This window comes from Cucurbita pepo, chromosome LG01 (assembly GCF_002806865.2).
Source record: "Cucurbita pepo subsp. pepo cultivar mu-cu-16 chromosome LG01, ASM280686v2, whole genome shotgun sequence".
Classification (NCBI taxonomy): Eukaryota; Viridiplantae; Streptophyta; class Magnoliopsida; order Cucurbitales; family Cucurbitaceae; genus Cucurbita; species Cucurbita pepo.
In genome coordinates this window covers 1,743,582-1,764,701 of record NC_036638.1, presented here as the reverse complement: position 1 = coordinate 1,764,701, position 21,120 = coordinate 1,743,582, and the positions used below count along the sequence as shown (strand labels likewise).

Here is a 21,120-nt window from a genome sequence, read left to right as displayed (position 1 = left end):
TATTCGTATTTTTTCAACTTATAACTATTAAACTTTTTTTTTTAATTGATAAAAAATTAAAAACTTTATTAAACATTTTTTTAAATTTAGAAAAAAAAAAAAGAATTAATGGGAGAATCTTGGGTGTTTTGACAACACATAGCCCTCAATCAGCCATACCCATCACATGCCTCTCTCATGTCTTTTCTGCATTTTCTTCCTCTCTCTCTGTCTCTCTCTAACTTATATGTAACAAAAATGTATGTTCTTCTAGGGTTCCAACTTTTTCAAACATTATCCGTGTAAATCGGTTTGATTTTTCGATGAAAAAGTGAGATCGATAATGACTTGAAAGAGTTTGATAGTAACAAAAACGCTTACACCGATTAAGTTTGACCACACACTTTTCTATTATTGTGAACTTGTGAGATCCCACTTCAGAACGTAAAAAGCTCTTCCGAGTAGAAACATTTTAAAAGTGTGAGTGACGACGATACGTAATGGGTCAAAATAGATAATATCTACTAGTAGTGTTCAGACGCGTTTTAAAACTGTGAGGTTGACTACAATACGTAACGGGTCAAAGCGAATAATATCTGCTAGTAGTGTTCAGACGTGTTTTAAAACTATGAGGTTGACAGTGATACGTAATGAGCCAAAGTGGATAATATTTGCTAACAATGTTCAGATGAGTTTTCAAACTGTGAAGTTGACGATGATACGTAATGGGTCAAAGTGGATAATATTTACTAATAGTGTTTGCATTTTAAAACTATGAGGTTGACAATGATATGTAATATGGATAATATCTGCTAACTGTGTTCAGACACGTTTTAAAATTGTGAGATTGACATAGGTAACGGGTCAAAACGCTCATCATTCTATAATCATCTTATTCTTGTCATTCTATACCAAACAGCTCCTTTTCATCTTCTTCTTTCTTCTCTTCATATTCCCCTCTGGTTTTTAAGGTTGTTCCTGTGAATCATTGACCAACAAAGGGAACTCAACTTTTTTAGCTCAAAGAACCAAACTTTCCCCCAAACAAAGATGACCCAGATCCTCAATCTTGTTCTTGGAGTGGTTGCCATTGCAGTTGCGGCCATTATCATCTTCATCTTCTTGAAAAGAAGGGGAAAAGGGAAGGATGAATACAACGACACAGAGAGGAACCAGGAGAGGGAAAATGGGGAAGAACAGAGAGAAGAATTGGTGAGTTTTCATGGCGGAGAGGATCTTACCATTGTTGATATATTGGAAGCTCCAGGGGAAGTGATTGGAAAAGCCAGCCATGGAACTCTGTATAAGGCCTACCTGCAAGGGAGCAGCACTGTGAGGCTGCTGAGGTTCCTGAGGCCACTTTGTACTGCTGGGTTTGAGGCTTTTGTTGCTCAGATTGAGTTCTTGGGTGACATTAGGCACCAAAATTTGGTGCCTCTTTTGGGATTCTATTCAGGTCCAAGAACAGAGAAGCTCCTGATTCATCCATTTTACAGGCATGGGAATCTGGCTCAGTTCATTAGAGGTAAAGAAATCCATATTTCTTCTTATGGGTCTTGGTTGAATCTTCATTTTCCCCGACAATTTTGTTCGGGATTAGTGGGAGAAGAGTCCTACGTCGGTTTATTTAGGGAATGATCATGTAGAGAGTCGTAATTGGTATCAGAGCTCTGCCCTAAACTTAGCCATGTCAATAGGATCCTCAAATGTAGAACAAAGAATTGTGAGTCTCGAAGGTGTAGTAAAAAGAGTGACTCAAGTGTCGAATAAGTAGTGTACTTTGTTTGAGGGCTCCAGAGAAAAAATGGAGCCTCAATTAAGGGGAGACTATTCGAGGGCTTCATAGGCATCAGGGGAGACTCTGTGGTGTATTTTGTTCTCGTACCAATGGAGATGTATTCCTTACTTAACGAATGATCATTCCCTAAATTAACGAATGTGGGACTCCCTCCCAACCCTCTTGTTATGATTCAATCTATTTTGATTTCATTTGGCAGATGGGAACGGCGACTCGCATCGATGGGCGGTAATAAACAAGATCTCGATTGGTATAGCGAAAGGATTGGATCATCTCCACACTGGTTTGCAAAAGCCAACAATCCATGGGAATCTACAGGCAAAGAATGTTCTTTTGGATCGAAACTACGAACCGTTCGTGTCGGATTTCGGCCTACATTTGCTGTTGAATTCATCTTCTGCACAAGAGTTGGTTGAAGCTTCAGCAGGCAATGGCTACAAAGCTCCTGAGTTGATCAAGATGAAGGATGCAAATGAGAAGAGCGATATCTATAGCTACGGCGTAATCTTATTTGAGTTGCTGTCCGGGAAGGAACCGATCGACAAAAAGGCGAGTCCTGGCGAGGATTGTTACTTGCCTAACTTCATGAGAAATGCTGTTCTTGAGCATAGAATTGGAGAGCTTTTCCATCCAGAAATACTTGTATTTAGCAGCGTTGATGGAAACAGTGTCACTGAAGAAAAGATACTCAAATTCTTTCAGATTGCTATGGCTTGCTGTTCTCCTTCTCCAGCTCTTAGGCCAAGTATGAAGCAAGTGCTTCAGAAACTCAACGAAATCAGCACATAATTCATCTTTTGGAAGAGGTTTTAGAACAAGTTGGTATCGGGGAGCGAATCCACCCCTGTTGTGAGATCCCGCATTGGTTGGAGAGGGGAACGAATCATTCTTTATACGAGTGTGTTTTAAAACTGTGAGACTAACGTCAATACGTAGCGGATCAAAGTGGACAATATCTGTTAACAGTGGCCTTGGACTGTTATAAGAATGTTGTTGAAGGATCCATATTAAAGGCCGTTTAATTAAGTCTTTTGAAGAATAGATTTCTGTTTTTTAGAACACTGATTCAATAAAACATGATGCTGAACTATTCTAATTCTTTTTAAGTCATTCCTCCCGACATTCTTGAAATAAAAGTGTTGATTCTCTCAACTCAACCCCTCAACCCGCACCTAATCCGCCCAACCTGATATATATGGTGGAATTTCATTGAGCTCTCCTCACGCTCACCCTCTCCATTGCTAAGTCAACAGCCACCGACTGATAGTGATTTTGGTTGTCGGATATGGAACACATTTACTCAGTGACTTCATTTTTTAAAAAAAATTAATCAACTTTTTTCCTTCCAATATTTAACTCACAACATTAAAATTATAACTATTTTATTAGTTTAGTATACGTTGAGTAGTAAATATTTTAGTTGAGCTATGTTCATGTTAATCAATGAACTAGAACTTTTGCCGATCAATTATTTCGTTCATATTCGAGTATCTGAAGCAATTTTATTTTCTTTTTTTATGAAAAAAATGATTATTTGATAACGGTTTTATGCGATCTATCCTATATGCACTTTACATTATCACATATATATATATATATATATATATATTATTGAAAAAGGTATATACACACACGAATTACGAAGATTGAACGTGAAAAATAAAGTGAGGAAAAAAAAAATCCGTGGTTAGAATGTAATATTCAGCCCAAGAGAAGGGCAGTAGAGTAATTTCGCTAAATTCAAACCAAGAACACAAAGGCGGGGATATGGATCATACCACTAACCGTCGAAACCGCTACTCATGTTAAGTGGGAGAAACCAAAATCCAGTGTACGCAAGCGCACAGAATCATCAAACTACTTCACTTCCACGTAACTAAGAAACGGAACACAACAACATCTAATCCACTGATCAAAATCTCATCCAAAATCTAATGGCTAAACCTCCTAAAACTTCCATGGAGCCAAGCATAGAGCAGCAGAAGCAATTGATCAACAGATGCAAGAACAAAGATAAAAAGTTCATAACTTTCTCACACCCCATTTCACGCTGCCCTTCACTTTGAAGAAGAAGTTGAATTGAAATAGAAAAGGATTGTTCAAGAAATGGAAAGGAAAAGAGATGGAACGCAGATGAAGAAAGGGCCATGGAGTGTTGAAGAAGATGAGGTTCTGATGAACTATGTTAACAAGTTTGGTGCAAGAGACTGGAGCTCCCTTCGATCCAAAGGACTTCTCCCTAGGACTGGAAAATCCTGCCGTCTCCGTTGGGTTAATAAACTTCAACCCAACTTGAAGACGTAAGTCATACAATTTCAATTTCAATTTGAATTGCTGTATAGATTCCAATTTCTAGAGGAAATCAGTATTTGTGCAGAGGATGCAAGTTTTCAGCAGATGAGGAGAGGGTGGTAATAGAATTACAGGCACAGTTTGGGAATAAATGGGCGAAAATCGCTACGTATTTGCCGGGAAGGACGGATAATGATGTGAAGAATTTCTGGAGTACAAGGAGGAAAAGATTGGGACGGATTTTGCAAACCCCACCACAGAAATCTCAGAAACATAACCAGAAAATTTCAGAATCTCAAAGACTTCATCATGTATTTCCTGATTTAGAGGTAATATAGTTTGATATCCAAGTTAATAGTTACAACTTACAACTCTGTGATCTGTAGATATCCAACCTTGACTGATGTATTTGCAGGTTCCTACCCCCGTCTCCTCTCAGCTGGAGAAACGATCATCAACCTGGAACGATCATTTTGAGAATGAATTCGAGTTAGGAAATGCAGAGATGCATAAAATGGCATCGTTATCAGTACAGTCAAATATGATAGCTATGGAAACTGAGAATCAAATATTTGGAACTCCATCCGTACACATGCTAGCACCCTTTGACCCTTTTCCTCATTGTTGCATCTCCCAAATCACCCAATCCTCACAAGAGATCGGAATGGTTCCAGACTGCCTCGAACTGGCGCCACACCACATTGCTTCCAATTTGCAGGACGGGCTTGAGCCAGGGCAGACTTCAAAAATAGAAAGCTCCCTGCAGTTCATGAGCAGTTCAATGCCTAAAGAACAAGATATCAAAGCAGAAAGTAGTTTAGAAGTTGAGAATGGAAACCCTTACCATGCAACCGTTGTTGATTGCTTTGACGATTTCTCAGCTGATTTGTTTGATTTTTTTTATCAACCTCCCCCTTCATTTTAACATCCAAGCTCCACTAGCTCAATAGACAATGCATCCCTGTCATAGTTTATTAGTTTGCTATTTTCCTCGGTGTCTCTGGTTGAATTGTGTAGCTTACTTCCTGGGTGCTATTATCAGAGTATATCTCTTATCAACAATCACTAGTTAAGGGTGCGATCAAACTAACACTAATGCACTAGTTAAGGGTGGCCCAAATATTATGTGAAGAAGAACAAAGTTTAAGTTGTATGTCCAACTGACATTGTAAATAGAATTATTATTCACACGCTAAATATAACAGCAGTATTAGTTGTATGTACAACAGATATCTAACTTCAGATCAATAACTTGAAACAGAAGTAAATCCTGGAAGGTTATTACAACTAAACGCGCTCCATTTTATGCATCACACTGTAGTTTCTTTCACTGTGCTAGCTGTTCACATCCGAACAAATTTTAAGTTTAATTAACCAACCAGGCCAATCGAACTAAGAAAATAACTCTCAGATATAGACCTGTCGCTAGAGATAGACTTGTATCAAAATTCATCCAAGAATAAAGGTCGCCCGAGGAAATAACTGCTGCTGATTTATCTCCAAATTGTTTAATTGGCATTAGTAAAAATTTCCTTATGATGTTCTATGAGGCACTGAATGACCTCGATGGCACTATAGTCAACTAGCAAGGCATCATCCAAAGGAATGTGTGAGGAAGCATCTGTATCATCACTCTCTTCTGAAGCACAAAAACAAAAATAGTGAAAATTAATCCAGGGGGACCATCGAAAGGACAATCGAGGATAATTTTGCACAACTATTTTCCTTCTTAACAATATATGTGTTGAGTTTTCAATGCTGCACCATGAATAATAGCTTAATGAACAGGACATTAAAGGCTAAACGGTTCAAAATGTCCCTACTCACTTCTTATACAGATGCAGCCTAAAGATTCGCCGCAAGAATGTTCAAAGAGAGCTTTATTATATGAATTAAAAGTAGGGGTAGCAAAGACAGAGCATCGTATTCTTTATAAGAGCTTCTAATTAACCACTAACTACTAAAAACAGTGCACTACCTAAACAAAGAATTAACAGCAAGCCCACATACAGTAAACTACTCAAAGCTACTAAAGTGCAGGGTAAAGGTTGGAATATGCCCAAACCTCACTACTTAATACCTTTCACATTTCCTCAGTTGAACATCTAAGACAGTAGTCATAATAAATTTTATTAAATAGATAGAATTATCAGCATAAAAAGGTGGTAGGTCTTTTCACACACTTCAGATTGTCAATCAATATTAAATGGATAATATAACTCATCACCATCATTCTCATTCCAAAGCATGCGACTGAAATGTCCACTCCAAAAGAGGAAAAATCTAGAGTTATTTCCAATTATAAAGCACATAGCAAACAATCAAATATCAAGGATTGGCCAAGTTACCTGAAAGCATGTCCCATGCACTGTAAGTAGGTGATGTATTATTCGAGGACTTTGCAGAAGAATTTTTAGAATGATAATCCCAATATTCCCGATAGAATTCTGGCCGCCTGTCCGTTTTGCCACATTATTATAGGAGTCATCTCCTACGAGCATCCATCTATTGAAGGAATACAGACATTAGCAACACAACAAAGAACATGAATGGACTATTTACGTTTGAGTATATGAGAAGAATGATGACTCCAAAAGTTAGGCAAGAAAGGTCAAATTTTCAATGCAGAAAATTAGCAATTACACATCAGAAAAGATTTAGCAATATAAAAAATAAAAATAAAATAAAAAAATCGTATCAGCTACAATTAGAGTGTCCTGGACAGCACGTGCTTTGCTTTAGAAATTTGTGCATAGAACCCTGAAGAGACATCCATAAATCGTCTCAGGCAAAATAATAGCCAAAATACCCAAACCATCAAAGGCATACATCATTGGCTACGCATGACAGTATATCATGTTGATCACGAGAAAGATTATGAGATATAGGTTCTGAAATATCTGAACACATAAATATATGGGTCATCATGATGTTGCACTAATAAGTTATTTTCGAACATGTAAAAATTTGCAGCCTTGCACGCAAGCTTCTCTATCTAAAATGTATGTAGTGCTTCGATATCAAGTAGCATATAAAATAATCCTTTATGACGATGGTTAATTCAAGACAACCTCTGATAAATGCATACCAAGTGACTTTTTCAAGGTTTGAAGTTTGTATTAAAGCAGAGGTCATCACATAAAGTTAGTTAAAAAACTGCATAAATGTGTTCTTACAAGCCAACTTAAACTCATAAATGGACCTAAATAAACAAAAAAAAAAAGATCTATGTGTAAGCATGCACACAAGAGAGAGCACCAGCCTTGTTGAGGACCAGTAAACATAATATATTCTTACATGCCAGCTCAAATTCATAAACAGTCCTATATAAACAAGAATGCAACAGAAATGAACGAACATGTATGCATGCACAGAGAGAGAGATAGAGACCCTGCCTTATAAAGCAGTGCTGTTTGGCTAATGCGGAGAAATAGTGCAGTCATAAACTCTAAGGTCTTGTACGTGCACCCCTGATCTCATTGTAAAGCTTAAGTGTGACTAGTGGCTCAGGAAAACTGGCCAGGTAACATTTAGCTAGAGCTGCTATATCAACTGGATTTGTACCTTCAGGTACTGGGGCATTGGCATTTGAAAAATGTATGCAACCGACACACATTGTGAAGTTATTGAAAGTAGATCACAAAAGACAAAACTTAACCGCATAAACTACTTCCTTTACCTTGATTATACATTGACACCAACTGCTGAAGAACCCTTTTATCTCCGTCAGACTTAAATAGCCATGGTGAGTTTAGCCCTAAAAAAAAAAAATAAAGGATAAGCAAGGCAAATGTTCGATGGAATTTTCGTCACATGCAAAAAAAAAAACATGTATAAACGCGTTCATGTATGGAAGTAATTTTGAAATCCGGTACCTGACGAGTCGAGATATTCAGCACATCTGACCAAAATATGTGGAATGACCCTGCTTGACTGTTGTCTTTGTACGGTTACCTCAATTGGAACTCCAAATACTAGAGATTCATATCAAAATAAAAAATTAATACAGACCCATGCAAGAAAAGTTTGCAGAGAGCTCAAACGTGTAAATTACTCGATAACATTAAATAAACTAAATGGACAAAATTCAGAAACTTACCATCAGTACTGGCAACCTCCTGCATAATTGTAAACAAACATGAGTTAGATCACGGGTATAATATGCGAAGAGAGGCAAATTGTCAACTGTATAGGATGAAGATTACCTTCTGCCTTCGTTCAACTGTCAAAGTTGTATTGTACTTTTGTGCAGTCTTTTTTACAAACTAAGAAATATACACAAGTCGAATATGAAAGGAAATATCATTTCATGTAACATAAAAATGGAAAAGAAAAGTTTCGCCGAAATGACCTCTTCAACTTTAATCTTTCCCCACGACAACTTTCTCCTTTGTCTCTGACATGCCTTTTCTCAAGAATGTGCCAGTAGTAGCCAATCCGCCCTTGACTACAGAACCAACTCGTTCAACCACATCAACAGCATTTCCTTTTGCATCCTTTGCAACTCCCCCAACGAAAGTTCCAGCTGATTGTCCAGCTTGTTTCAGCTTTACTCCTGCAATATATCATTATAGGATAGAAAACATGAGAATTAGAAATGCAGGAGAGCAAACAACAAAATCATATTCATTTAAGTACTGAAAAGAGTACCTGATGAAGAAAAGAAACCACCAGCCTTCTCCTTCCACTCTGAAGTATTAACAGAAGGCATTGGACCAACTTTGAAACCAGCGTCAGTTTAAATTTGTGTATTGATTATGCCTGTTGCAGAACAATACATCGACGTTCAAAATAATAGCACCTCATCAAATGATGCACCGATTCATACTTTCCCTTACACTATTAAATTCAGTTCAAAAGAAACCCCGAACGATAAGGAATCTGACATCCATGACTAAAAACTTAATTACTATAATTCAGTTCATTCTCAACTAAACACTATCATCAACTGTCTCAATACTCTCAATTATATTTCATTTTCTATCCATTCCTAGTAAAAATTAGTGAAAAAACTAATAAAGTCATCCACTAGAACTCTTTAAACATTTCACTTCTTTCCTCATCCCAGTAAAATTGATAAAACAAACAAGCTAGTCATATCCGATGCAAAAATCTAGGAACCATCCACTGTCAGTGAAACACAACTCAACCATAAACATAAAAATCGACTACCGCACAAGATCGTCCAAATAACATCACAAAATTATTTCAAAGTCGAATTCTCTGCTAAATTTCCCGACAACAGAATTTTGAATTAAGAACAAAAATCAGAGAGTGGCAGAATAAAGAGAAATAACATTAAAAAAAATCCACGAGCTCGAGAAAAGAAAACTAACGATAATCAATCACAACTGCTTACATTGATCAAACATAAAGAAATTTCTACCAGTAAAGAATTCTACCTCGCAGTCGTAATCGAGTACCAACAAAGCAGGAAAATCCCTAGAATCGCACAAGAACTTGGCCGAGAAAACCGAAGAAGAAAATTGTACTTAAGTACCCACGATTCCGAAAAGCCAAAAAAACCGCGCTCAGCTTGCAGAAGCTGAAGATCATGAGGTCCCTCAAAGGCCAAGACTCCCTCCAAAAAAATAAATTAAATTAAATTAAATTTCACCGAGTGTGCAAACTCAAATAATAAATCGGACGGTTGTGATGTGATTAGGCAAATAGAATTCCGCCACGTGGAACGACTACAACAATATCTAGAGGGTTTTAAGAAACAGTTGGTGAGTTGGGTTTCCGAACTTTACCGTTGAAGTAATAATTCCATTCTTTTAATATATTAATTCGAAAAATATAACCCATTACCATATTTAAAAAATTAACTAGAAAATAAATTGCAATTTATATTCTATAGTATTTATTTTTGCGTAAAAGAAAATTAATTTTTTTAATCTTATTATATAGAATATTTATGAAATTCTACTTAACTTATAAAATTATATAAATTTATTATTATTTTATACCATCACACACACTAAGGACAATTTTTTTAAAATATAAAACATCAATTAAATAATATTTAATTAGCAAAATTATAATATAATGTTAAAAAAAATTAATATTCACACCATCCATATATAGATATAGATATATTTATATTCATTTATAAAAATTGAGATGGGTAGGGACTTGGGCGGGGCGAGGACAAGTATTCGTCCCTATTCCCATTTAACTCACGGAGATAATATCTCTGCACTCCCTCCATTTTCCACTCGGGTGGGTCTCTGTAGATTAAATAGATGTCGCTATGTATTAATTGATGAAAACCACATTTGAATGATAGTGATCATGACCCGATTAAAAGAGAGATGTATGAATGAACTAATAGTCGTGAAGACTTATGACAATTTTATGTGTTGAGTGGTCATCCGTTCCTTATACTCTCGACTCTTGTCTGGGTTCCACAACAGTAGTCATGAAGACTTATAATAATTTTATGTCGAGTGGTCATCCGTTTTTTATACTCTCGACTCTTGTCCGGGTCCTACAACAATTGGAGTAGTCGTGAAGACTTGTAACAATTTTATGTTGAGTGGTCATCCGTTCCTTATGCTCTCGACTCTTGTCTGGGTTCCACAATAATTGGAGTAGTCGTGAAGACTTATAACAATTTTATGTTGAGTGGTCATCCGTTCCTTATACTCTCGACTCTTGTCTCGGTTCCACAACAATTGGAGTAGTCGTGAAGACTTATTGTATGTCGAGTGATCATCCGTTTGTTATACTCTCAACTCTTGTCCCGGTTCCACAACAATTGAAGTAGTCGTGAAGACTTATAACAATTTTATGTCGAGTGGTCATCCGTTCCTTATACTCTCGACTCTTGTCCCGGTTCCACGACAATTCTCTTCCAAAACCAATGCTCCATCCAAACCCTATCCATCTGTTCAATGGGAATATACTTAGTCTCCGGCAAGAAAAGCAACACAAAGGAAGTCATAATCAAAACCCATCCACCAAAGAAGAAGAAAGTGCCACTTTTCAAGCGACAAAGCATAAAGAGAAAGCTCTGAGCTATGGCGAAAGTGAAGAGAAAATTTGCAGCCACTGTAATGCTCTGCCCAGCTGATCTAATCTCCAGCTGAAAAATCTCACTCGGAACCAACCAACCAAGAGGACCCCAAGACCACGCAAACCCAGCAACATATATGCATATCAAAACAAGAACAAGATACGCATACCCTGTGCTCAGCCCGCCATGATCACCCAGTTGAGCAGCCATTATGCTTCCAATTACTATCTGCGAAACAAACATTTGAACTCCCCCAATTGTGAACAAAGCTCTTCGCCCAAGCTTGTCTACTAGAAGCATTGAAATTAAGGTCGCTGTAGTGCCCACAACCCCAACCACGACTGCCGACAACAGTGAACCACTTTCATCTAATCCAACAGTTCTAAAAAGAATTGGCGCGTAGAATGAAATGACATTGATACCAGTTACTTGTTGGAAGAACTGTATGGCTATGGCCATCACAAGTTGAGGTCTGTACTTTCGTTGAGTAATTTTCGCGAACGGTTTCTTGATTGCCTTTGATGTTGCATTCGCCTTCACGAGATCTTCGAATTCCGCGTCGACGTCGTCTGTTCCACGGATCCGTTGCAGCATTTTCTTCGCTTTTTGATGTTCATCGCTGCGTTGAATCAGGCTGTTTGGAGTTTCAGGTAAGAAAATCGAACCTAAGGTTAATAGCGACGCCGGAACCCCAGCCAAAGCTAAGGAGATTCGCCAACTGGAGCTGTTCTTGAGCTTCTCGGTTCCGAAATTGACGAGATTAGCCGAAAGTACGCCGATTCCAACGCAGAGTTGGAAGCCATTGTTGATTGCTCCCCTGTAATTGTGCGGTGCCATTTCCGAGAGATACAGAGGAATCGCCTAAAGAAAAATCATCATAATTCCAATAATTTCTCAATTAGGGTTACGAAACCCGAAACCGAAGGCGATTAGAACAAAACCTGATTAGTGAATCCAAGGCCGATTCCGAGCAGTATCCGGCCAAGTAGAAGCATGTAGACATTGGCGGCACCGACGAGAAAGGCTACGCCGCCGGCGAGAATGGAAGGCTTTCTTCCGAAGGATCTGGTGACGGAGGAAGCAAAGAAGGTGAAAACAAGGCCGGCAATGTAGAGGGAAGACGTGAAGGAGGTCAAGAGTTGGCTATCGAATTTGCAGTAGTTGCTTATTTCTCCATCTTCTTTCATCTTTCTGTTCACTTCCGCGAAAAATTTGTTCAGAAATGGCTCCATTGATGTTACTCCACCTTCACAACAGTAGCTTTGTTCATCATTCACACACAAAACTTCGTGAGAACTTGAAAGAAATTTGTGGAAACATATTTTACGAATCCGATTCCTACCTAATCGTAAGTTTATAAGTAAGGAATACGTAATCATGACATTGAAGAGATCAGTGATTCCGAACCGAACATATAGCCATCTTTATGTTGAAAATAAAGCATGATACAATAGATACCTGAAATTCCAATGTCGTAGCCGAAAATGAGGCCTCCCATGGCAGCCACCATACAAGAAAGTAGCACAAATAACGTCAATTGGCCCTTATAATCATTCTGTCCTGTGCCCTTCACAAACCCTGCAATAGCCATTGATAAATCTTGGTTGCTACTGTTTCTTTAGAGGATGAGAGATTGATGAAGAAGATGATGATGATAAGCTTTTAGCAAACTCTATTGACTCGTATTTTCAAAGATCAACATTAAATTATGTAGTTTAGTGTCACATTAGTACATGAAAGCTACTATCATATTTAATTCATTTGAAAAATCATAGCTTTGAAATTTGTTTTTATACTAATTTAATTTGAGCACTCCATCAGTTAAATCACGGACAGAATTATATATCTGGTTCTGACCGATCTTTTATATTTTATAAAATATTAAAAAAAAAAAAAATTATAGGGGAAGACAACAATATATATCTGGTTCTGACCTATCCTTTATATTTTATAAAATATTAAAAAAAATATATAAATATATATAAATATATAGAGAAACAGCATATTTGGTAGGGCCTACATCCATCAAGCAGATAATGTTTTTTTTTTTTTTGGACTTTTCCGAGCTTTCTGCTGGTAAAAATAATATCAAAGTTACTTTTATATGTCAGCCTCATAATTATAAAATGCATCTGTTAGAGAGAGGTTTTCACATTTATAAAAAAAAAATGTTATTTATGTTTCATTCCTGATTTGAGATTTCATTATCCACTTCTCTTGGGGCTAGCGTCCTCGCTGGCACAACGGTCTAACTCTAATACTATTGTAACAACACAAACATACTGCTAGTAGATATTGTCCGTTGTGACTCGTTACGTATTATTGTCAGCCTCACAATTTAAAATGTTCCGTTCTTCCCTCAAACCGATAATAGCTTATTGGGAGATCCAATATCTTTGTTAATACATCGCTGTCTAGCTCTGATAACAACTGTAACAGTCCAAGCACACCGATAATAGCATTTAGGATAAGGGGGCAAGAGAGAGCGTAGTGCTAAGGATTATCCAGAATTGGTTGTTGGTTGATAATCGTAAAAATATATTTTAATTTTTTAAAAAAATTTAAAGTGATTATCCAAAAGATAAGTATATTAAAAAAAAAAAAAAAAAAAAAAAAAAAAAAAAAAAAAAAAAAAAAAAAAAANTAAGCGGCGGGCTTGGGAGTGCCAGAAAGACCGTACCCTATCGAAACGTATGCTTAAGCGTTCAGGTTCTCCTTTGCAAACAGCGGAACGGTCGACTTTCTTTGTTACTCGCATCGATCTCTTTCTCCTCTTCAAGGACTCCACATGGACTCTCTCAACTCAAACCCTAACCCTAATTCCGCCATCGAAACCCTAGTTCCTTATCCTCCTGATTATTCTACTCCCGAAAATTTCGAAGACCACGATCGTGACTCTTCTATCCCGCCCACTTCCGATTATCACAACTCCTCCTTATTGTCGGGACAAGAAGCTCAGGATTTCCAAGGTCGAAACTCCTCGATTTCTCATGGGGAGAATCCGGGGTTTAGTTCTGGGAATGGATATGCTGACAACCAAGCGGCCGATGGTGTTCATATCGGTGCCAATAATGTGCCGAAGGTGGAGATTCAGAGGCCGCTGCTGTCGGAGAATGGATTTACGAACACTCATAGTGGCACCGACAAGGACTTCTCCGGTGGCGAAGAGGAGACCACGAGTAGGCGCCGACGTCGGAGCCGATGGGACCCTCAGCCCGAGAGTAATGACCAGAGTGGTGGTGAATCTGGGAGCGGTACGCGGAAGAGGAAGTCTCGCTGGGCTGATGATGAGCCCAAGCCGGTAATTCAACTTCCTGATTTTATGGGAGGTATTGAGTTCGACCCTGAAATTCAAGCTTTGAATAGTAGGCTTCTTGAGATCAGTAGAATGTTGCAATCTGGTATGCCTCTGGATGATCGGTCTGAAGGTGCTCGTTCGCCTTCCCCGGAGCCAATATATGACAATATGGGAATAAGAATCAATACTAGGGAGTATCGTGCTCGAGAAAAATTGAACACAGAGAGACAAGAGATAATTTCTCAGATAATTAAGAAGAATCCTGCATTTAAGCCCCCAGCTGATTACAGGCCCCCGAAGCTTCAGAAGAAGCTTTATATACCGATGAAGGAATACCCAGGTTACAATTTTATTGGGCTGATTATTGGTCCTAGAGGGAATACACAGAAGAGGATGGAGAAGCAAACTGGCGCAAAAATTGTAATTAGGGGCAAAGGGTCTGTAAAAGAAGGTAGATTGCAACAAAAGAGGGACCTAAAGCATGATCCGGCTGAGAACGAGGATTTGCATGTTCTAGTTGAGGCTGAAACGCAGGAATCACTAGAGGCTGCGGCGGAGATGGTAGAGAAGCTCTTACAACCTGTTGACGAGGTCTTGAATGAGCATAAGAGGCAGCAGCTTAGGGAACTTGCTGCCTTGAATGGAACCATAAGGGATGAAGAATTCTGTAGGTTGTGTGGCGAGGCAGGGCACCGTCAATATGCATGCCCCTCGCGGACTTCAACATTTAAGAGTGACGTACTTTGTAAAATATGTGGCGATGGTGGGCATCCGACAATTGATTGCCCAGTGAAGGGAACGACTGGGAAAAAGATGGATGATGAATATCAGAATTTCTTGGCAGAGTTGGGAGGCACGATTCCAGAATCAGCAACCAAGCAGACCCCTACACTGGCAATAGGTTCGGGCACTTCAGGAAACAATCCTCCTTGGGCTAACAATACAACAAGCGCCAGCAATGCTTCACAAGCTGGCGTTGGTGCAAACGGTGTGAAACCTGCTAAGGAATATGACGATACAAACTTGTATATAGGCTATTTGCCTCCAACTTTTGATGATGATGGTTTGATTAGATTATTTTCAACATTTGGTGATATTGTGATGGCTAAGGTTATTAAGGATCGGGTTTCTGGATTGAGCAAAGGTTATGGATTTGTTAAGTATTCTGATGTTCAGATGGCAAATAATGCAATTGCCAGCATGAATGGTTATCGACTAGAGGGCCGAACAATTGCTGTTCGAGTTGCTGGGAAGCCACCGCAGCCTACTGTACCTCCTTGCCCATCAGCATCGGCTGTGCCCACTTATCCAGTTTCAAGCCAGCCTGTTGGTGTCTATCCATCTCAGCAGTTTATGCCGGGTGGTCCTCTTGGGAATGTTCCTCCACCTTCAAATTATGCAGGAACTCCAGTTCCATGGGGTCCCCCAGTTCCTTCTCCATATGCTTCTTATCCCCCTCCACCTCCAGGTTCTAACATCTATCCGCCAGTTCAGGGTCAGGCCATGCCTCCTTATGGCGTCCAGTATTCTCAAGTCCAGACAGCGCCCCCTGGTGCTCCATCTCAACCAGTGTCTTCGGGTGAAGCACAACAGAGTTTTCCGCCAGGATTGCCATCTGAAAACCCTACTAGTCAGCCAACTACTGCATACGGGAGCACTTTATATTCGATGCCACCAACTGCTCAACCCTCTTACCCGCCTTCTTCATACGGTTACCCACCTTATTATAGTGCAGCTTCTACTCATCCACTACCCATGTCTACATCAAATACGGATCAGCCTCAACCACCCAGCGGGAATGTTCCGTGGTCTACAAATCCTCCATTACCTCCTCCTATGCCTTCTGCAGGGAATACAGTATCAGGTGCAGATGCTGAGTATGAAAAGTTCATGGCAGATATGAAATGATTCTAGTTCTGATTTAGCATGCTTCGATTTTGGAGGAGGTATGTTGAGATTCTTTATTGTCATTTTAAACCCTGGGTAAACTTCTGTGAAATGGGGTCATTTCCAGTTTTGAACCCTTGATGAAAAAGAATCATTTGTTGAAACTAACGTTATTGGGTTTTTTTTCATGGTCATTTAATTCGTAACCATTTTTGTATTCCTAACCATTTTTTACTAATCAATTTTTATATGTTTCTCCCTTCAGTATGATTAGTCTTGATTTTTGAACAGCCAAACAGGATCAAGTTATCTCTGTAGCCCTGGATATGGAAGGATCATACTGCTGTAGGAGTAGACTATTGTTTTGTTTCTTGACACTCTGTTTTTTATCCAAATTTTTTTAAAAAAAAAATCTATGATTTATTTGTTTTAAAGTAGTTAATTCTAAGACACAGAGTGCTCCCAACTAGTTGGCTATTGTTTTCATTTTCTTAGTTTTTTAATGTATGGTTACACAGTCACACTTATGAAGGGTATCTAGAATTGTATAGAATTTTTGGAATATTTATTTCTAAGCCATATAAAAAGGCATTTCAATATTTAGATCTGCCTTAATATTTTTCATTTTAAGGGTGAGTTATGCCTATTTTATAAGATTAAAATTTATGGTATTTTCATCTCAATTGATTAATTTTTATGTTTTGTGACGTCTTAATTTTAAAAACCTATATATGGCTTTAAGTTGAAACTCTTAAAAGATAAGAGACCAAATTAGTTAAAGACCCCAATATTAAGGACTAAAATATATATTTAGTCTTTTAACAGAAGAACGTTTACTTTATTTTCTTCTCTTTTCATCACCGACAAGATAAAATAGATTATTGTACTGGTTTCTTTTCTGTATCTGCAATCCTCTAACATGTTGATGAATATGAGAGTGATATGGTTATGTGTGCCATTTTCTTTTCTCCAAACAATCCACCATCCTCTTAGACGTTGTTGATATTGAGTGTGAAATTGCAATGCACTCATCTTTTCTTTGAATACAATTTGTAGTTTTCTCCACACCTTTTTTGTTGTTGTGAAGTATACTTGTTGATTAGTCTTGCAGTTATTAATCTTCCACTGGTATCATGTAAAATTTGACAGGACTGATGTTTCTTGGAGCTGATTACTTACCTCTTGCCATGACTTTGTTGGGAGTTTGGGACTCACCTCTTTAACCTTGCTGTACTGTCTTGACATTTGCAGAGATTCAGGCTAGAAGTTCTTGTCACACTGCCTTGTATTGAAGGATCCAGTTAATTTGTGCTCGTCTATTACTATTATTATTTTTACTTTCTTCATTACCTACTTCACAGATTTAGGTAATGATATTTCTTGATACATACTTGTTGCTTATCCTAACAATTTATTTATCATTGCTTCCTGTTTTGACATTCTAAGTAATATTTTATTGTTATGGCGTTGATGCCTTCCATCACTTGATCAATCAGGTAATTGTGCCCTCAGTTTCCGTGTGAATTATGTGGTACAAAGAAGAATTGCTTTAACATTTCTTCTGGTAGATGTATGTTGATTGCTTGGGCTAACATGATTCTGTTCAGCATAATATGCTTTTCTGTTTTGAGGGTTCTAAATATTTAAGTATTATGGTGGTGGTGGTATTCTTCATGCCTTCCATCGGATCATGCCCTACAGATTTGACACCTGGTGGTATGTGGAAAAACTACCTTGATTTATAGCATTTTTAATAATTTCTTCACGTTTATAATCTATTCTGATGACTTTTTCTAGTTCTCTTATGGCAGGTTAAAGATGTCAGACTTGTTAAATCACAGGCTATCCAATTTATATATTGTAAATCTATTGATTGTGTGTGTGTGTGTGTGTGTTTTTTTTTTTTTTTTTTTTTTATTGTCTTGTTGCCGGTAAAGTGCTAGATAATTTTCTGCTGATGTTGGAAAAAGAAAAGACAACTTTCTACATGCTTGGGGTAGCATCTTTGGTTTCTGATGACATATGAGACCTTGATCATTATTTTTGAATAATAACCTTTATTTTATTCATTGACAGTAGTCACCCTAAGCTAATAAACTTGAAAAACATGGAGTATTTGTACGTTGTTATTGAGTTGGTTGGTTGGCTGCCTGTTATAATGCGTCTTGTGTGAGGGAAGCTTTTGTTAGATTATCCATTTGTTTTGCTCAATAGCTTATACCTTTCCGGTTCTTTATAGCAATGGATTTTAACTCGCTTATAGATTGGTGGAATGTGCTGTTGTGCTTCTGACCAATAGGCACCGAGTGAGTGCCCTACTTTATAGATTGGATGGAATGTGCTATTTGTGGCTCACTTGTTTCAAATCTCGCTTTGCCTGTTGGTTGTCATGGTCACGGTAGTGGGGAACAAGGGGAGTTTAAGGAAAAACATCATTCCTAAAAGGTCTTAAAAGCATCTTGTGCTTGCTTGTATGGTTGTTTTGTTTCTTTTGCACATCGTTTACATGGGTCTCATATTTCCATTTTGTATGGTCCTTCATAGCCATCATATATAATATAATGGCTTAAATCTTCAAGACAAGAAAGGATGTCTCTCTAGGGGTTTAGGCTTCTTTCGTAAGCTATTTTTTGACTTTGCTGACATGACTGTGAGTTCTTAAGGTCAATCGTATTAGATGATAAAAGTGCCACTATGTGGTTCCTGCTGTCTGCCGCATTGGTCGTGGATTCTTGCTGATGAAGAACTTGATTTACAATTGCCTGTTTCAGTGCAGGAGCAGGATGTGGTAGTAGTGTTTGAGGGAGTGTTTAAAATATTTTGCCTGGAAGAGTTGTATTATTTAGTGTTACTTTTGGAGGCATATTCCATATGTCGTACTTCCTGCATGACCGATCTTTGGTATATCAGTAAGGCAGTTGAAACTGTACATGTATAGACCATAATTTAAAACAGTCTCCCCCAATTTATGGCCTGCTTTTACTAACGCAACTTGACTAATGCAGATGCATCTTTATGGCAGAAGTGCCATTATCTTTCTAAAAATTGTAGGGACAGAGGGGGCCGTTCACTCCCATTTGTTGCTGGCCTTTGTCCTCAAATCTGAAATGGGCATATATGGCATCTCTCTTCATGGTAAATTTTTAAAGATGTTTTAACATGCGAAACGAATCAACTTTGAGATTAATTGACCGTTCATTCAATGTCAAATGTTGGATGGAGTTTAGTTTGTGAGATAATGTTGGTAGGTACATATGAGCCAGTCAAGTCATTTACAAGTCACTTTATTAGGACTTCCATGAGAGTTAACTGGAAATGAGCTATTATGTTGCTTTTTTTGATTGATCCTACCTGTTCCGATGGAAGTTTTCGGGTTTGAATGTTGTCGCTGGCGCAATGATCTTGTTTGTGTTTCTTTGAGTTATTTCTTCAAGGCTTCTAATTGTTTTCCTTGCGAAACTATTGTTTTATCGTTATGTTTTGAAATATATATATTCAAGTTTTTGACTAAGCTTATTGTTATAAAATACAAATTAACATGTTTTTTTGCCGAAATTATTTTAATCAACGAACTGTCATGGAATTAGGGTTTGCAAATTAATGATCAAGTTTAAAAATTACTTAACATATTTCTTATCGTTGAGTTTTAGATCATTGTGTTATAGAGAACGGAGTGCACCTAAGGTTAAAAGTGTGAACACATACACTCTAAATGCTCAAGTTCGTTTGGGATTAGGTTAGACTAAAGAATTAGGTTAGACTAAAGAATTAGGTTAGACAAGAACTTGTGAACGGTTGTTGAGATATTGTTGAGTTTTAGATCATTGTGTTATAGAGAACGGAGTGCACCTAAGGTAAAAAGTGTGAACACCTACACTCTAAATGCTCAAGTTCGTTTGGGATTAGGTTAGACAAGAACTTGTGAACGGTTGTTGAGATATTTTTTAATGCCTTCTTGTTTTGTTGTGAGCAGTTCTAAAAGGGGTAAGACACCGATCATTTAAAGTCGACTTTAATCTTCTTTAATCTTTTTAGGCTAGTGTGGTTGAAAGGAGCAAGACACCCAAGAATTGATATGTCAAAATGACATATCAACATTAAATTACGATAACTATATTTTTGTGAAACATGTATTATTTTGAAGCTTTGGGACTAAATGTATATTGAATCTTATAAACTAAACTTAGTACTTCAAAAATAGTAATCTAATAGAAACTAAATTCAAAATACTCGAATTTAACAGCAACAAATATATATATATATATTACTTATTTATTATTATTATTATTTTTTAATAATAAATAAAAATAGGAAACCTGAGTGTGGGTATATATATCTTTTCCATAAACTAAATGACAAGAAAATTAAATAAATATGAAACCTTAGGCTGCTTAATTTTTTTTTTCCTTTTCAGAATACACTTTTTAAACCTAATTAATAATCAGTAAAATCTAAAAAGCGCTCAAACGACGGCGTTTGATATTTCCATTCTGGAAACAGGGGCAGAAATGTAAAAAATGCCAAATATATTGCGCTTGCCCGAAGAAAAAACCCTAGCTCGAGAACCAGACTTATATACCTCAATTTTCTCTAACCTCATTCGTCTTCTCCGCCGAGCTCTGCAGAAATGGGTATGTATCTCTGCATCATCTCATTGTTATCTGATCTTTGCGTAATTTTACGCTAGATGTATTTCATGACTTCCTGCATTTTCATTCTCTAGCACAATTCATTCAGCTTCGTATGTTGTCACTGGTTTTTGCTGAAGGTTTTGTGAAGCTTCAAGATCACTTCCTTGTTTCGTTTCCGTTTTTCTAGATTTTTTTTTTTTTTTTTTTTTTAGTTATT

At 37.6% G+C, this 21,120-nt stretch overlaps 5 protein-coding genes and 1 pseudogene across 6 annotated transcripts in view; 4 read left to right on the top strand and 2 right to left on the bottom strand.

The window, feature by feature from the left end:
• The first annotated feature begins 886 nt into the window (after nt 1-886).
• On the top strand, nt 887-2,868 carry LOC111806858 (putative kinase-like protein TMKL1). Its single transcript, XM_023692365.1, has 2 exons — nt 887-1,504; nt 1,977-2,868. Exons 1-2 carry the CDS (start codon nt 1,030-1,032, stop codon nt 2,564-2,566), a joined length of 1,065 nt encoding a protein of 354 aa, XP_023548133.1. The 5' UTR covers nt 887-1,029; the 3' UTR covers nt 2,567-2,868.
• Nucleotides 2,869-3,716: 848 nt separating this feature from the next.
• LOC111802376 (transcription factor DUO1-like) lies at nt 3,717-4,338 on the top strand (the record flags this gene model as incomplete). The annotated part of the gene is made up of 2 exons (XM_023686720.1): nt 3,717-4,077; nt 4,155-4,338. Coding segments are annotated over exons 1-2 (378 nt in total), but the record flags the coding sequence as incomplete, so codon positions are not given.
• Nucleotides 4,339-5,463: 1,125 nt separating this feature from the next.
• LOC111802321 lies at nt 5,464-9,699 on the bottom strand (annotated as a pseudogene).
• A 1,073-nt stretch (nt 9,700-10,772) lies between these two features.
• Nucleotides 10,773-12,720, bottom strand: LOC111791344 (hexose carrier protein HEX6-like). Of its 2 annotated transcripts, none has more exons than XM_023672636.1 (3): nt 12,546-12,720; nt 12,029-12,333; nt 10,773-11,948 (listed from the first exon to the last, which is right to left on the bottom strand). In XM_023672636.1, the coding sequence occupies exons 1-3, from the start codon at nt 12,676-12,678 to the stop codon at nt 10,884-10,886; spliced, it is 1,503 nt and encodes a 500-aa protein (XP_023528404.1). In that variant the 5' UTR covers nt 12,679-12,720; the 3' UTR covers nt 10,773-10,883. The 2 variants fall into 2 exon arrangements, with proteins under 2 accessions (XP_023528404.1, XP_023528413.1); XM_023672645.1 differs by having other exon boundaries at nt 12,029-12,347; nt 12,546-12,651.
• A 1,025-nt stretch (nt 12,721-13,745) lies between these two features.
• LOC111778842 (splicing factor-like protein 1) lies at nt 13,746-19,258 on the top strand. Its single transcript, XM_023658827.1, has 2 exons — nt 13,746-16,331; nt 17,422-19,258. The coding sequence occupies exon 1, from the start codon at nt 13,876-13,878 to the stop codon at nt 16,291-16,293; it is 2,418 nt and encodes an 805-aa protein (XP_023514595.1). The 5' UTR covers nt 13,746-13,875; the 3' UTR covers nt 16,294-16,331; nt 17,422-19,258.
• Nucleotides 19,259-20,798: 1,540 nt separating this feature from the next.
• The window catches only part of LOC111778850 (60S ribosomal protein L15-1), a 2,179-nt gene continuing 1,857 nt past the window's right edge, over nt 20,799-21,120 (top strand). Inside the window, exon 1 of the mRNA XM_023658838.1 lies at nt 20,799-20,903. Within this exon, the coding sequence (XP_023514606.1) occupies nt 20,900-20,903 (4 nt within the window). The 5' untranslated portion in view covers nt 20,799-20,899. The remainder of the gene's footprint in view (nt 20,904-21,120) is intronic.